The following is a 16,679-nucleotide window of genomic DNA, read 5'->3' on the forward strand; positions in this document are numbered from 1 at the left end:
ATCAACACATTGTAAAAACCCAGGAAGACAGGCTTATGTTATGAAGGTTCAAAGGCTTGCACATAGTTATTTACCACATTAAATGAATCTAACTCCTGATGTACAGTTTTATGGTTTGCATTGTTACTCAATGCAAGATGACGTTTTGTCTGTTATCTCATTAAGAAACAAGAACCTTTAAAATCTTGCAAAAGTGAACTTACTGAGGTTTTCTATTGAATTAAACATATTTTCAATAAATGCACTGATGTCAAAGATTGGCAAATCCCAATTCAACATGATAAATGATAGCAGCTCAGACAAGCATGTATTTTTATATAGGAAATGTATGTTTTCTTTTCTTTTCTTTCTTTTCTTTTCTTTTTAAAGGCTAACTATAATTCCTTCTACAATGCTTTTGCATGAAAATGCAGACATAGTGGTTACTTTCCAACATGAAACAAAAAACCACAATCTCCGGTCCACAAAGCGCAGAATGAGTCACAGGAAGAGGCCATTTGCTTGCAGAACTCATTAAGGGTAATGCAAGGCAAAATGGATTTCCTGTATCAATAAAATAGATTTCTGGCAGCCACCCCAACACCTGATATGGTCTGAAATAAGAGGTATTAAATATACAAATACATATTCCTGGTTGAGAACTATTTAAAGTAATTTATATCTGTATCCTGCTTTAAAATAAAGAACTGGCATAGATTAACACAAGGCAAAGGGTCTTCAACTGGGACTGATGGATACTCAAGCTTGGTATGCATATCCCATTTAAGGAGTAAATAGACGTTGTGATGTAAATGGTTGTGGTTTAATGTCTATTTTGACAGATCAGCAATATGTTTTCATTGGTTTCGACAATGTGTGGAAAGACAATGAAAACACTCTGCTGTACTTCAAGTGGAAGAACTCTAGGCTTATCCCACGTTGGTTAAAACGTTATTTTAATTAGATTGTAATAATAATTAACTCTTTAAACGCTCAAGGATATGAATCTAACAAAACTCTGAATACCACATAGTGAGATTGTGAACAGCAAAAAATGAACGGTCTACACTAGAAAACACCAGTAATTTAGATAAAGGTGGGTTGTTCATTTGGAAAAAAATCACAATGAGGTAAAACCTGTAATGGAACATGAACTTCACTGTGAATTGTCTGGGCAAACAATGCCCCCTTAAGGACATTCAGAGAAGCTTTTACCAACATACCAGGATAAAGTTCATGAATCAGTAAACATTGATGTTTCATACATACTGCCTTTATTTATATTAGTGTGTGTGTGTGTGGTTTGCATATTTACAATATTATAATGTCCACTTTTCACAGCTGATCCTCATTATGAACCCCGTTATCACATAAATAAAGAACAATATACAATAACATTGAATTGTACTCTCATTTACCTGTAGTCTGTAGTTAAACTCGAATCACAGTGAATAAAATAATGAGCTGCTACTATATGCCTTACAGTAAGAACACCTACAGGTATCTTTCTGCTCTTCACGCTTTTGTCATGCATACATCTTGCTATTGGGCTTGCTCATTGAGTTGGCTCATCATTTCCAAAGACTCATTTTTTGTATAATTTTTTTATTTCTTTGTAGAGACGTGATAGTTTGCGTTGATCGTAATGATGTGGGATAAGATTGCACTGAATAAAGTGTGAAAGTGCTTTTAATCGGATCTTCTATTGAGGCTGAACAAGTAGAACACATTTTTCATTGGGACATTTTCCCCCAATCTGGCAAGCCTGAAATGAACAATTTACTTCTATTTAATAGTATTTAAAACTATTAAATTACATTAGTTTTTTTTTTCCATTAGAGGGCAGTATTGTATTTCCAAATAAAAACGTAATTATTAAAAACTGCCTGTGTGTGCAGGGCTGGTTTTTATGTGTAAAACCATCGTTATCTTCCTTACCCACCAATCCTTAGCACATTTCACAATTCATCCTGTCAGCATTTCAAATAATTTGGGGTTATGACGTACAATGCACAACTGTACGTACAATGTACAATGTTACACAAATACTGCTACTACTACTAGCAGTGGTTTGAACATATATTTTAAAATATATAGCTTTATTTATGACATAACTTTATGTTATACAAATACCATTCATGGATAATAGGGTTTGTTTTATTATTATTATTATTATTATTATTATTATTATTATTATTATTATTATTATTATTATATTAGCATTATTAGCATTATTATTATTAGCATTATTATTAGCATTAGCATTTTTGTCTTGCTTTATTTTTTTTATTTCTATTTAACATACAATGTGAAATAGTTTGCAACGCATTTGTATGTTATATTACCCTAAGCTTTTATTATAGTGCAGTACACTGTGTTGGGCTTAATTATATGTACAATGGAGGACTATCCATGCCAAAATTAAAAATAAATAACCTGAGAAAATAATACACGAATAAACAAATAAAATAATGAATAACTATTTAAAATAATAAATGTTTAAATAAATTCTTGAAAAAGAAATAGTGAAACACATAGATAGGCTAAATGTCCATGCATTTATGTATTTCAACATTTATATATTGGTTGATTCATTGATTTCAACGTTTATTCTTGTATTTATTTCAATAAGAAACATGTATTGGTTGGTCGATTGTTCTTTTCTGTGTGTATGTATTTTTGTTGTGTTAGGGATAGTCCTCGACGTGATCCCAGACTCTCACATGGTCTGAATGCCCCGGAAACCGACCGCGGCTCTGCTGGTTGTACTTCCCCCGCACTGGAGCGGCCGCGTCCCGCACGACACACACACTGACACTGCGTCACTCCCACTCACTCCCACTCACTCCCACTGGCATTGTTCACGCCGGCGTGCTATACTATAGCAGCCAATGGAGAGGGATTTCTATACATGAAAACACGTACAGGTCATCACACGTGTGCTTATAACACACACAACGCAGTAGACAAAGTATAATCCGGCCATGTCTTCCTATTCGCTGCCGTAATGAAGCGTTGATGTACCGCGTTATTAAAGCACTCACCATCAGGTTCCCCGGTGCATTTTTGTGTTATTTTACTTTACTGAAGTCCTGGACCGACATAGCAAGGGTGAGTTTTATTCAAGACGTTATGTTTATACACATATGTGATTTGATTCTTTTTTTTAAATAAAAATGAAGTACATTTGATTGAACAGTTCAGGAAGTTGAAAGGAGACAAACCAGATAAACTACCTGCTTCAAATTATGACCAGATTCTCCAGTTTGTGTCTTTTTGTCTTGTTTTCAACAGTAATAATATTAATGTGTATGTGTGTGTGTGTGTGTGTGTCTCTACACACACACACACACACACACACACACACACACACACACAAACAAACACAGGACCATTATTCACACACAATGATGTTTTAAAGCTGGCTCTTTGTACTCTCTCTTTCAATGGGACGTTAATCCATGACAAAACAATAAGAGTTAGTAGATAATGGCTATGAATTACACAGTGCAATAGTAATCCTGGCATATGCAGGTGCATATTTAAATAAGGCTTCCAGGTTGTCCCCTCCGTATAAGGAAATATTAAACAGGTATCAAGTTGACAGCCTTAATGCTAATACATTTTAGAATTCTTCAGTCCATTAATTGTGCACTTTATTTTTGTTGTTTAACTTGTTTATCTGTTGACTTCAGTTTGCACCATGGAAATGCAGAAAATCACCATGGAATCTAAGGCAGCAGCTTCCAACCTGCTCACAATGCTCCATTCTCTGTACCAGTGTGGATCTCTCTGCGATGTGACTGTCCAGACAGAACAGCAACACAAGGATGTTCACGGAAATTTTTTCGTCCACAGAGTCGTCCTCGCTGCTTCCAGCAGGTATTTCAGGGAGCTGTTCCTCAGTGAGGAGCCGTCAGTTAATAAAGCACCCATGGTCATCTTGCATGATGTCAGCTCAGAAGAGTTTTCTACCTTCTTGGAATTTATCTACACTGCCAGACTTGAGATCGCACCAGATAAACTGCCCAGATTGAAAGATGTGGCAGAGAAGCTAGACTGTAAAGATCTGTTGGAAGCTTGTGAGGGTTCCATATCCTGCCACTGTCCGATTTTCAATCAGAATTCACTGCTAACAAGGATCATTTTGAGAAGCAAGAGCCCATCCTCTGACCAGGCCTCAGAGATCAAACTCAGAAAAGCAACTAGACGAGAGAATGACGATGAGCAAACCAAGGATAAAGCTGGTGCCACACAATTATCTGAAGATACTGAAAGAAGTAAACAAGAGGACAATGATAGGGAAGAGGGTGAATCTGGCCCAGATGTAGCAGAGACTCCTGTGATAAAACCTTTAGGGGGTTGGGAAACGAGGGTGGTTGTCCGAAAGTTACACCATGAAGAAAAGGGGAGCGACGGTGAAAGCCGGCTCGGGAGGCCTCACAGAAAGATCTTGAAATGGCGTGAAGAAACCTACATCTGTGACAAATGCAGCAAGGAATTCCAGCTTGTGAAGCAGTACCAGAGACACATGAGTAGAGAGCACAAGGTGAACGTGTTGGTGAAATACAGCTGCGACTTGTGTACCCAACTGGTGTCAAACCATCAGAACCTGCGGCAACACCGAATGACGGTCCATAGCAACGAAAGGCACTTTGCCTGCACAATTTGTAACAAGAGATTCAAACGGCCCAAAGACATCAACGACCACATCAGGAGGGTCCATGAGAGAAAGAGGTCACCACAGACCTGCCCGACCTGCCACAAGACCATCAGTTCAAAAGGAGGTCTTGCTGTTCACATCCGAACACACACCGGAGAGAAACCATACAACTGTAAAGACTGTGCTGCCAGCTTCACTCAGAAATCTTCATTAAACACCCATGTGAGGTAAGGATGACAATAAGCATATGTGTGACAAAACGCATATCCTAAATTCAGTACAATGTGCAGCATATTAAAGAAAAAAGTCATGGTTTGCCAGCTACTGAATGTGGTGATAACCTGATACTATGCAGTTTCCTTGTTGTTTCCCTGCTACAGAGGGGCATGTGCTTTTATATTTGTGTGTTTCAGACATTCTGCTTTTAATATTGTCATTGCTCACATGAAAGCAAATTGTATCCATAGTTTACAAAACGTGTGCAGTAATATATGATTTCAGATTAAATTGTGATATTTAGTGAAATTAAACTATATTGAACAGATCATCAAGAAAAGTTAAGCATTGAATGTTGTTTTATTGTCCTTGAAATGGAGATATCTTAAACCATTATACGTGAAGGTGCTGTACATGACATTTTAAGGACTCTGAATCATGCAATAGTTATTGGCACAGTATCAGTTAATTTCACTAACCAAAGAGATAAAAAAAAAAAAAAATTCTAAATATTGTTTTGTTTTTTGTAGAAAAATTCATCAGTCAGCCAAAGATAGGAATCCAAAACCTGTCTACTGGAAGCGAGTTCTTCCAAATGAGGATAGCGCTCCAGACAACACTGCAGTAGAGGTGGGAGACCCTGCAGCTGATGAAGAAGCTAATCATACCGTAGAGAAGAAGAGTCTGATTTGCAGCAATGAGGCAAAACATGTCCAAGAGAAATATAGTGTGCCTTGTACACAGGAAGAGAGTGCCTTAAAGGAGGCAGATGCACTACCATGTACTGAATTACCCTGTGAGAGTGACAAGACATTTGACCACCCTCAGACAGAGACGGAAACGGGGGACAGAGAGCAGGCAGTGGGTCTGGATGACATTGCGGGGAATGAACACCATGTGGGGAGTGCACAGCAAGATCCGCCTGAACAAATGGAGAATGAAAATTATGAGGAGTTTGAAGATGATGATGTGGAAGACGAGGATGACCCTTCTTATTCTGGGTCAGATTACAAGGAGGACCACAAGGGGGATGAGGATATCAGTGAAGAGGAAAAGAAGAAGCCCAGAAGGGGAAGGAAAAAAAATCCAGAAGCTCAGGCCTCGAAATCCAAAAAGGAGCACTACATCATCAAATGTGACAAGTGTGAAAGCCAGTTTGTCTTCAGGAGGAAGTTTGTGGCTCACTACCAGGAGGTGCATCAGTCACAGCCAGAGAAGTTCTACAAGTGCGACACGTGCGGGCGGTCCTTCGCCAACTACAGCTGCTGGAAGGAGCACCAGGCTTGCGTTCACACTGAGGAGCGCCAGTTCGCCTGCACCCTGTGTGGCACTACTTTCAAGCGCAAGAGAGATGTCCACGCTCACTACATGCGCAAACACGAGGGCCGGGTCAAGAGGCCGCTGTGCTCGGTGTGTGGGAAGATCCTGAGCTCTCGGACCGCTCTGGTCTTCCACATGAGGACACACACTGGAGAGAAGCCGTACCAGTGCTCTGTGTGCAACAGCAGGTTTGCCCAGCCGTCACAGCTCAAGATCCACATGAGGTCAGTTCTGCACGGCTCTCCATGAAACAAGTTAAAAGATGTCGAGCTGAGGTGGTTGAGTATCACTTTATGAGTTGAGTAGGGGAGGGGTACATTCATTGCAGCCATAACCATTACTTTTTTGTTTTGCCCATTCAGCAAACTAGAAACCCAGCTATCAGTACTATGTCTAAACCTCTGAATGAAGAAATAACAATCTTTTGCATTTTGTCTATGTTTGCACTGACCTTGGAAATGAGGAAAGGAGCCGTGTTTGAAAGTAAATTCAAACTGAGTGAAACTCTTAACTGAAAACAAGATTTGAAATGTTTCAGTGACTGTCTTGCTAATTATATTCTTTCTCAATGAACACAGGTGTCACACGGGAGAAAAGCCCTATATCTGTGAGGTGTGTGGCATTAGCTTTTCTGACAAAGGCAAGCTCAATGGCCACCGAAGGACACACACCGGTAAGACTCACAGCCACAGCCAGCAATTAGTCAACTGAGAAGTGGCTGTTTTCTTAAATGTCCACATATTCAAAAATATAAATTATTTTGTGGAAACTTTTTTCTTGTATTCTAGGTGAGCGACTCTTTAAATGTGATGTGTGTGAAAAGAGTTTTTCTACGAATGAATATCTGAAATGCCATAAAAGATGCCACATGGGAGCTAAACCTTACAAATGTGAGATCTGTGGGAAAGTGTTCGGCCTTCGAGCATCCTATGTTCAGCACAGCAGAGTGCATTCGGGTCAGTGGTACATTTTTTATGAATGCAATTGCAGTATAAATACATTTGTGTTGTAAATCACATTGTGTGTAAGGGCCACGTTATTATACATACATTATGTATTACTACAATATTAAATGTTTAACTCATGCCAGTCATCCACAATATCCAAATTACAGTCAAATTCTATCTGATGTAGAACAGACGTCCTGTGGGTAATTCCATCTCATGTTGGATTTGCAGTGGAAATCTACTTATTGCCTGTGTGCTCTTTATTTACAGTTATCCTTTACTAGTGGTCTGAAAAATTGAGCTTTAAACTGTGCAAATGGGACTTCAACTGCTGTTGGCTAGTTCCTTTTTTTTTAAAGGGGGAGATTTATTATGATAATTATCGGTATATTAGTTCTGAGTAACTGTTACTAACACTTGTAAGGAGAAGGAATATTCTCTAATATTCAATGCAAGATTTCATGATGACTCAAATGTACATTTATGTGCCATTATGAATGGAGAACTGTAACGTTTCTCTCCAGACACCCGTCCATATTTCTGTGAGCAGTGTGGGAAGACGTTCACCCAGCAGGGGGCACTGCGCCGGCACCAGAGAATCCACACCGGAGAAAAGCCTTATAAATGCAAGGCCTGCGACCGCAGCTTCACTGACATGTCCACTCTGAGGAGACATGTGGCGGTAGGGAGTCATTGTGTGTTGAGCCAAGTGTCTTAGATAATGCCACAAAGATCAGCCCATAATGTTTACTTTTTAAAATTCCTTTTCGACAGAATTTTACCAAACCTTATTGTAGGTTGAAAGGCTAAGAACATGTGTTGAATGTCATGCATTTTGCATTGTTAGATTTGCATTGTTGTTGTTTTTTGGTTATTGTAGGTATTGTTAAATTAGTTGGAGTTCCGTTTTCTTTAGATTGTGTTTGTTTGTTTGTTTTGTTGGTTGGTTTAGGTCCACGACAGAAAAGCACAGTGGAGGACCTATGTGATTGACCTCACCACAAAGAAGGAACACAACTGGTCCAAGATAGAGACTTTTGGAGATGCCTGTGTGGAGGAGAGCCCTGTCAATCCAGATTTCACTGGCATCCACACGCAAGCACACGAGGTGCAGGACATAAGCAAGAATGATCAAAAGGACGCCGTTCCCTCAGAGAGTTCCTAGTGCTCAAATGTGATCATTCACAAGTTTTTACACTAAGTCAAATCCGAGCTCTAAATAAGAACAGCTCTTTCCTCGTGATTGTAAATACACTTGTAATGGTCCTTAAACCTGCTGGATTAAGTGAACTATACATTGTGTATTACATGAACAGTGTACTATATATTATTGTTTTAAATCCATATCCATCTCAATAATCAGTATTTTTGTTTAGTAAGAGTGAGCCTTTTTTGTTTTATGGGAACCTATTAATTGAGATTGCACATTTGTTTAAAACACTACTGTGAACCTTAACACTTTTCTGGAACCTCATCACAGTAAGATAAAAACAAAATTCAACATAAGGTTAATTCTCAGTTTGCATAAATTATTTAAGATAGTAAGGTGTTGTTCCAATGTTTTAGTTACTTCTAAGAAACGGATCATATTTTGTACTGTTCTGTATTGTGTTTATTTTTATTGTTGCACTGAAGTGTATTTATACAACTTTTGAACTGTTGTGAACAAAACTGACCAAGTATATTCCTTAATCAAGGTTTTGGGGAATATATAAATGTATTTTTGCTCTGTATTTTCAGATTTGTTAAATAAATTCATTGCATTTGGGTATAACATTTTCTTAAGTGGTATTGTTTTGAAATGGCACTGATTATTTTGTAATTTTATTAACTAGATAAGACACAGACCTGATATGGCAATGCCTCATTAGAAAAGGATTTCCATTAAATGCATTTTATTATGTAGATACATTTTACTGAAAAAGGTCTTGTGTATATATATGTTGTCTTTTTGCTGTACCATTTTTGATACATAGCCCACCTTATTCTCATGATGATTAATTAAATAAAGCACAGGTACAGCTGTGCTCAGCTGCTGACAAATAGTTATCCACTTACAATATTTACTTAAATGTATGTTGCGGTAATATTTACTAGTTGGGTATACTTTTATGGGCAGAAAATAATTAAAATAGCATGATTGTAGAGGGTGCAGTGCTGTACGTCTGGGTTTATTACACTGTGGATGAAAATGGGGAAAAGACCTTCCTTTTGATAAGCAAAATGAAATAAGCACATTAAAAAGCACATGAAATTAGTACAGGGATGATAGCTAATGGATAGAGACTGAAAGGCCAATGTGTAGATGCTACACAAATCCTGAATCAACTATACAAAGCATAATCGAAGACTCTCAATTTATTTTTAAATGTTACAGCTTTTAAGCTTTTAAGGTGAGCTTATTCATACAGCTATAGAATAATGTCCCTCACATTTGTAGACCCTATTTAATCAATTTCTCATTGTGTATGTCATGTTGGATACTGTTTTTATTTCATTCTTACATTTTATTTTGCCATACTATAATTATGGAAAATCATTCTCCAATATTCTGAGGGAAATATTGTGTTCGAAATTAAAGGGGGGGAAATTTATGCTTCGCTTACGTCGGCCATATTTGAAAGCGCACAGGCCTCACTCTCCCACATCTAACATGGCCGCCGCATAAAGACAGCCGAGGAGCCTGGGTGCACTTTCTACAGGAAATACACTTCAGGGATTGTTGCTAGATTGTGATGGGCTGCCATTTTACCGAGCTTACGGTAAGAAAGTCCGAAACCAAAATGTGCATGACTCCTGAAGAGCCTCGACTTTTTCTCATGCCTCGTTAGCAACACACTATTGACACACCGGTGTGCTTTGCAAGGGATTTCAGACTGCATTCCTACAGTGTGTTTATTGCTTGTTTTGTTGTTTTCATATCATGGCATCGTAATGCTTTGCTCTACAAACAGCAACTTAAAAACTTTGTATTGTTAAATCAGATTTTCAGGACCATTAGATGAATCTGTCATTAACTATTGAAGACTTGCTGTTGACGCAGAGAGAAAGGTGCAGAGTTTAGGCCTAGGCAGCGTTGAATAAGACGTTTTGTAATGGGTTTAATGCACACTTTACTGAAAGTGTAGTACGGCTATAAACAAGAATGTAATTACCCCTTATTTTCAGAGATTTAATGTTTTCTTTTGATCATCTTTCATTACACCATTTATACCTTTAACAATGAAATAATGTAATGTTTAGAAAATATACGAAAAGGGGACAAAAGCAATGGCTGTTAAGCAATATAGCAATACACTGACGAGTAGAGCAATTAGACATGGCATTTAGATATGATGTTAAGATAGATGTAGTATAATGCATAATATTTAGCAGCATTATAAGGAAAATAGCTTCTGCAAATATGTCTTCCATGTAGTTGGTATATAACAGGACACTATGTTTAAAAAATGATGATGATGATAATAATCAAATAATTAACCAAGCTATATCCCAATACTTTTGGCACTTAATTGTGCAACATCAAAAATAATTAATTTCACTTTTGCTCTTCTCTCTACATGATGAACTTGCTAGCAGTGTGAAATATTCATGTCAGTTATTGTTAAATATAGAAAAGGCTAATGGGATGTAGACTATTATTAGAAACCCAAATAAAAAAATAAACGACACCTGGGCTTTTATAATATTGGTGTGCCAGTGCTGTATGTGCACAGAATACAATTATTTGCATTCTCGCATGGTTCAAAAGGACATTATTTTGTTTGCAGTTAATGTCTTTAAATCAGCGTGAACAGGAAATTAAATTTGTTTTAATTAAGGAAAAAAAAATGTGACACTGATTTGGAATCTGATACAAGAGGTCACATTCTTATTTCATTAACGAGACATGACCCCTTTCAGGAAAATGTTTCTTAGTTTGGGTTACGGCTAATTATTATAGTATTATATTCTTAAACTAATTGCTTTTGTATGTTTCTTTAAAACATACAAAAGCAATCTTGGAGGGACCATTTATCACAAAACATGCAGGAATTAAACATAATCTTGCTTTGTGTTTTAATAATTTTTTCTCTTTCTCTTTTAGTTACCCAAAGTGCAGAAACATGAGTGACTCTGTTCAGCTAGTATCAAAGTCTTACCATCAGAATTTACTGAATGAGATGCACCAGATGCAGGTCTCAGGCCAGCTCTGCGATGTGACTGTGCAGGTGGACTACCAAGGTCACCTGGAGGAGTTTGAAGCCCACAAAGCAGTGCTGGCGGCCACGAGCAAGTTCTTCAAAGACATTTTTCTTGAAGAAAATCCTGTGACTAAGTCAGATTCCAAAATAGTCTTGCAGGAAATGCAGACAGCAGATTTTGCCTGCTTTCTGGAATTTGTATACACTGCCAGAGTGGAGGTTGAAAAGGGCAGGGTTAGTAACATGCTCCAGGTAGCCAAGAAATTGCAATGTCGGAACCTAGAAGACACCTGCATCCAGGTGGTGGAGTTGAATTTGCCTGATTTGCCAAGTCCAAGTGGAACACAGAGGGACAATTTGTCACAGGAAGCCGAAGGGGAAGCTGAGACACAGATGACCTTGAACAACAGCAGCTCACAAGAAGAACCAAATACAGAAACAGCTGGGATGGAACAAAACAATCCAATGCAGAAAACAGAAAAGAAGGAATCCAGGAAAGATGAGCAAGTGAAAAACAGAAGGTTAAGCACCAGACTGGCGGGCCGCAAAGTATTTGTGGACATTCCAAAAAAGAAATATATGAGAAAGCTGAAGGACCAGGAGAAGGTGTCACTTGAGATGTCCAGCCAGTGTCCATCCGAGGAAATGCCAAAAAAAGCAGGAATGAAAGAGCCCGCAAACAAGGAGGAATATGTCCAGGAAAAGGCAGTCGAAGAGGAGGTGGAAGCTCAGGAGAGATCCGATATTGCTGATCATGAAGCCCAAGATGTGATTGAAGATGACTGTACCGATATGGACTTTGAGCCAGATGAAGACCAGCAGGCCAAGGATCTGGAAGATGGTGAGGAGAAGAAGAATAAGAGGGGAGGACTGTTCTCTTGTGAGACATGTCAGCGGGGATTCCAGTACGAGAAGAGCTTCCTGAAGCACATCAAGCAGAGTCACGGTGTCATGCCAGAAGTGATCTATCGCTGCAACACTTGCAACCAGACCTTCGCCAACCGCTGCAACCTGAAGATCCACGAGAGGCACGTCCACAGCGATGAGCGGCTCTTCCCCTGCGACGTCTGCAACAAGGCCTTCAAGAGAAAAAAGGATGTGAAGAGGCACAGCCGCCAGGTGCACGAGGGGGGTGGAGAGAGGCACTTTTGTCAGCAGTGTGGGAAGGCCCTGAGCTCCAAGACTGCGCTTATTCTTCACGAGAGAACTCACACTGGGGATCGTCCTTATGAGTGTCCGGAGTGCAAGGCCAAGTTCTCCCAGACCTCCGCACTCAAGACACACCGCAGGCATGTGTCACGCTCTGTTTTACCGATATTGAGTTACTATGGATTAAATAGTTAATCTGGGAGGGGTTAAGGGTTGGATGAGGCATACTGCTTACCTGATCATTTAGATACAGCTGAATGAATACAACTTTACATGCCACATTATAGGAAGAACTGATACAGCATGGGCTATATGTTGGGGTTTTGTTTTTATAATGGTTATTGTTAAAGCAGAATCATTGTATGCATTTTAGTGTGTACATTTTTCCTTACAAAAAATTATACACATGCAAATGCGAGGTTGGCATTGTGCAATTTATTAAAAAATCTTAGTAGAAGAGAAGTATGTGAAATTATAAAATCCCTGTTTTATAAATCTTGTGTTTCCCCTGTAGAACTCATACTGGTGAAAAGCCTTTCTCCTGTGATGAATGTGGTGCTAGATTCACACAAAACCACATGCTTGCTTACCACAAGCGATGCCATTCAGGTAAGATAATGGAGTGTAACATCAAAGTGCATAGTGTTTGTCCATCACTCAGAACCCAACCCAGTACTAAAGAGAGCCATTTGCCCCCATCACACTGCTGTAGAGTATAGATTGTCTTGCTACAATCATAAAATATTTTGCTGAATCAAAAATGTCTTGACATTATAATTCTGTAATGAAAAAGCCTTTATTGTTCCCAAGGAAATTGTATAATTCTGAATCCTGTTCAGGTCTTCAGTAAATGCTTTCATTTCACAAAATATGTCTAATATAATAATTGAATGTGTCTCATGTATATATAGTTAAACGCTTCACACCTAAAGCCAAAACAGTGGAAACATTTTGTGCATTTGATTTAAGGTTTCTGGTTTTGTGGTTTTGTTTTTTATCAGGAGAAAAGCCTTTCATGTGTGAGAGCTGTGGGAAGAGCTTTGCTTCCAAGGAATACTTAAAGCACCATTCTAGAATCCACACGGGAAGCAAGCCGTTTAAGTGTGAGATCTGCTCTCGCGCGTTCGCACAGAGGAACTCACTCCACCAGCACATGAAAGTGCACACTGGTAATAACAATACACTTAGCTGTCTGTTGCTTTCTCTTGCTGATTATCCTAAAAAGATTGGAGAATATACCTTTGTTTCCCTAATATACCAGTGTACATATGTATATAATGTATATTAAGAATAATATTGTCATGTAGCTTGATATTGAAGTGTGCATGTGGCTACACTGCTCTGCTGGTCTGTAACCCCTGCACCATGATGTATCGTTTCAGGTGAGCGGCCATATCACTGCAACCAGTGCGGAAAGCAGTTCACTCAACTTAATGCTCTACAGAGACATCACCGTATCCACACGGGAGAGAAGCCATACATGTGCATGCTGTGTAACCGGACATTTACAGACAAGTCCACTGTCAGGAGGCATACTATGGTGAGTTTAAGAAAATAAAATGTATTACTAATGTCCCATTTAAACATTGAAGTGGGGTTTAGGTTCATGTTTGGTTTTCCCCATAAAATGGAATAGGAATTAAGTTAATTTATAATATAGTGAAAATCAATGCCATATTGACCACCACACTGCACTGCACTTCCGTCCTCAGACCCATGACAAGGACACTCCCTGGAAGAACTACTTGGTGGTCCTGCAAGGCAATGTGGAAAGCGGCCACAAGAAGAGAATGAAACAAGGGGACGTGGATTTCGTGAAGCAACAGGACAAGGAGGCAGCAGCGGCAGCAGAAACCAGCGATGGGCAAAGCATGGTCACCCAGGGTGAGCCAAGCATGGTGGCTGTGTCTGAGCAGCCTGTGCCCGTGTCCATCGCGGGGGACTGGAGCTCTCCTGGGCAGACAGCCATAGCCCTGGTCAGCCATGCCACGCTAGCAGGCTACACCGTCATCCAGACTGACGCACCGGAGACTCACCTGCACGCTGTGGTCAATGTGGAGCACCTGGCTGGCACAGGTACTGAAGTAATCTCCCTGGACAGTCCCATCTCTGTGGCTTGCCCGGTGACTGTTCCCGTTTCGTTGTGCACCCCAGTCCCCACGGAGACCACCGTCGAGACACAGCTGTCTGAGCCTGAACTGGTGCCCAGCTGCCCCTCAGTCCCTGTCCCTTCAGAGGCCCCTGAGTTAAACGTGACCGAGAGCGTCAGTGTTGAAGCTATGGAGATGACCTCTGAACCTGCCTGCGCCAACACCACTGACCCCCAACACACATAACGTTTTCTTTCTCCAATTTGTTTTAATTAAAAGTTGATCAAACTAATGTACAACTCCTACATGACGATCTGAATTACGTTTTGTTTCATAGTTTTCATTAATATTTTTTAATCCTCTACACGGTGTAGTTCCTGTATATTTCATATAAGGACTCATTTTCTTTTCACTGCTTTTTGTTGACAATGTAATTGTTAGAGAACCTCTTTGTCGTACATTTCTTTACCTTACTGAATTCCAATTAATTTGAAAATAACTTTTTTGTTTCACATTTTTGTCTCTAAATATACTTGGGGAAAAAATATTTTAAAGCAAACACTTAATCAATCATATATAATTAAAACAAAAAATCTCCCCAAACTGTAAAGGTACTGATAAAGATTAGGTTAGGTGCTGATGATGTGTGGTTGTAACTGATTAATCAAGTTGAGGGGAAATCATTTCCAGTGCAGAAATTGAAGTGTTTTATGTTAATATTTTCATCAGTTAGAACATATGTTATTGTGATCTATATATACAGTAGGCTATTCTGACGTTTTTAATTGAAGTGTAACTGAAATAGCTTTTCATTACTTTTACTAAAGGAGCAGGACAAACTGTTTACCTTGTCTTTCATTTACGCAGAACATGGTCAGTTACCAAATCTGATTTACAGAACAAATCATCTTAATCATGACTTAAATCTGGTGTTTGAACCATTTATCTGTGCTGGAAGAAAAGACAGTTAAACTATTCTGTGTTGATTTGTACAAATGTGCAGTATATATAATGTTCAATTTAGCAATATTTTGACTTAATATCTATGGATAATTATATTCTATTTGGGCATGATGTGGCCGGTATGTGGTTCAGTGGAATTCCTTACAATCAGCATGGTTTCTAATTGTCCGTGGTCTTTTTTATTTGTTCAGGGGGGTGAAATCTGTAGTACTAATTAAAATGTAACAAAAAGTGTAACTGCAAAATAATGTTTTGAGCTGATATGCTGTACACTTGAGGATGACTCATTATCATTGAGGATGACAAGTCTTTGAGCCCTCAAGAGTGCTTTTCCCTTTACAACTCGGCACAGGAAATACGCAGAAGAATAATGGCTGGGCTTAATGGGTATGGCTTCTTTTCTTTTTAGAGATCGTCACCACAAACAAGAACGGCATGACATTGATCTGTTTGTTTTCTTGTTTTTGTGTTTGTTCATGGTAGCGCAGGGCTGTCCTTGTTAATTGATCTTGTGGAAACCTTTACATCAAATGCAGTAATATAAGAACCTGTCAGAAATATTTGTTCCTATCACATCACTTCAAAATCAATTGTGTGTATGCAAGATTGCACCATTACTTTTAAAACTATTTGTTTGGCTAAACAGACACCATTCCATTTCAGCAGGAATGCCTCATGCATTTGAGAAAATGTCAAGAACCTTGATTACTGACCTATTCAATGCCGGTGATTTGTGTTTGTGTTCAAACACTTTTTCTATCGGATGTTTTTTGTATAATTAGGAATGTAATGGGTTTTAAGTGTTTGTTAGGAAATGTCAGACATTCCAGTATTATGGTTTCTTATAAGCAAAAAGTATTTATTTTCATTCCATTTACAGCAGTATTGAATTTACCATATTAAAAGTGATTATTTGACAAGAGAGGCTGTGCACTTTGCACACAAATATTCAACCCATTATCTATGAAGACAACCGCTCAAAATACAAGCTTTGCATTAAATGTACACGTTTCAATTTGTGTTTTTTAGGTTTTGTGCATTAACAAAGTCCAAGGCATTTATCCTGTTTTTCATTGTCATTGTTTTATTTTGCCCCTACTTTTACTTAAACTATCATTAAATAAACTTACTAATTTACTAAGATGGTTACTTCCCAGATTATGTATTT

General features: G+C 38.7%; 2 protein-coding genes across 4 annotated transcripts; both read left to right on the plus strand.

Moving 5' to 3' along the window:
* Positions 1-2,772: 2,772 nt before the first annotated feature.
* On the plus strand, positions 2,773-8,899 carry LOC136750563 (GDNF-inducible zinc finger protein 1). Its single transcript, XM_066705707.1, has 7 exons — positions 2,773-3,090; positions 3,675-4,869; positions 5,389-6,402; positions 6,757-6,851; positions 6,967-7,134; positions 7,650-7,807; positions 8,078-8,899. Exons 2-7 carry the CDS (start codon positions 3,683-3,685, stop codon positions 8,288-8,290), a joined length of 2,835 nt encoding a protein of 944 aa, XP_066561804.1. The 5' UTR covers positions 2,773-3,090; positions 3,675-3,682; the 3' UTR covers positions 8,291-8,899.
* Positions 8,900-9,764: 865 nt separating this feature from the next.
* Positions 9,765-16,652, plus strand: gzf1 (GDNF-inducible zinc finger protein 1). Of its 3 annotated transcripts, none has more exons than XM_066705721.1 (6): positions 9,765-9,887; positions 11,213-12,598; positions 12,973-13,067; positions 13,460-13,627; positions 13,841-13,998; positions 14,171-16,652. In XM_066705721.1, the coding sequence occupies exons 2-6, from the start codon at positions 11,232-11,234 to the stop codon at positions 14,792-14,794; spliced, it is 2,412 nt and encodes an 803-aa protein (XP_066561818.1). In that variant the 5' UTR covers positions 9,765-9,887; positions 11,213-11,231; the 3' UTR covers positions 14,795-16,652. The 3 variants fall into 3 exon arrangements, with proteins under 3 accessions (XP_066561818.1, XP_066561822.1, XP_066561813.1); XM_066705725.1 differs by lacking the exon at positions 9,765-9,887 and adding an exon at positions 9,920-10,014; XM_066705716.1 differs by lacking the exon at positions 9,765-9,887 and adding an exon at positions 10,034-10,176.
* The last annotated feature ends 27 nt before the right edge of the window (positions 16,653-16,679 follow it).

This window comes from Amia ocellicauda, chromosome 1 (genome assembly GCF_036373705.1).
Source record: "Amia ocellicauda isolate fAmiCal2 chromosome 1, fAmiCal2.hap1, whole genome shotgun sequence".
Classification (NCBI taxonomy): domain Eukaryota; kingdom Metazoa; phylum Chordata; class Actinopteri; order Amiiformes; family Amiidae; genus Amia; species Amia ocellicauda.

Coding starts and splice junctions, on each gene's coding strand:
- LOC136750563 (XM_066705707.1), top strand. CDS start 3,683: ATGGAAATGCAGAAAATCACCATGGAATCTAAGGCAGCAGCTTCCAAC. Junction 6,403..6,756: donor CAGCTCAAGATCCACATGAG/GTCAGTTCTGCA, acceptor CAATGAACACAG/GTGTCACACGGGAGAAAAGC. Junction 6,852..6,966: donor CCACCGAAGGACACACACCG/GTAAGACTCACA, acceptor CTTGTATTCTAG/GTGAGCGACTCTTTAAATGT.
- gzf1 (XM_066705716.1), top strand. CDS start 10,127: ATGAATCTGTCATTAACTATTGAAGACTTGCTGTTGACGCAGAGAGAA. Junction 10,177..11,212: donor CTGTTGACGCAGAGAGAAAG/GTGCAGAGTTTA, acceptor TTTCTCTTTTAG/TTACCCAAAGTGCAGAAACA. Junction 12,599..12,972: donor GCACTCAAGACACACCGCAG/GCATGTGTCACG, acceptor TTTCCCCTGTAG/AACTCATACTGGTGAAAAGC.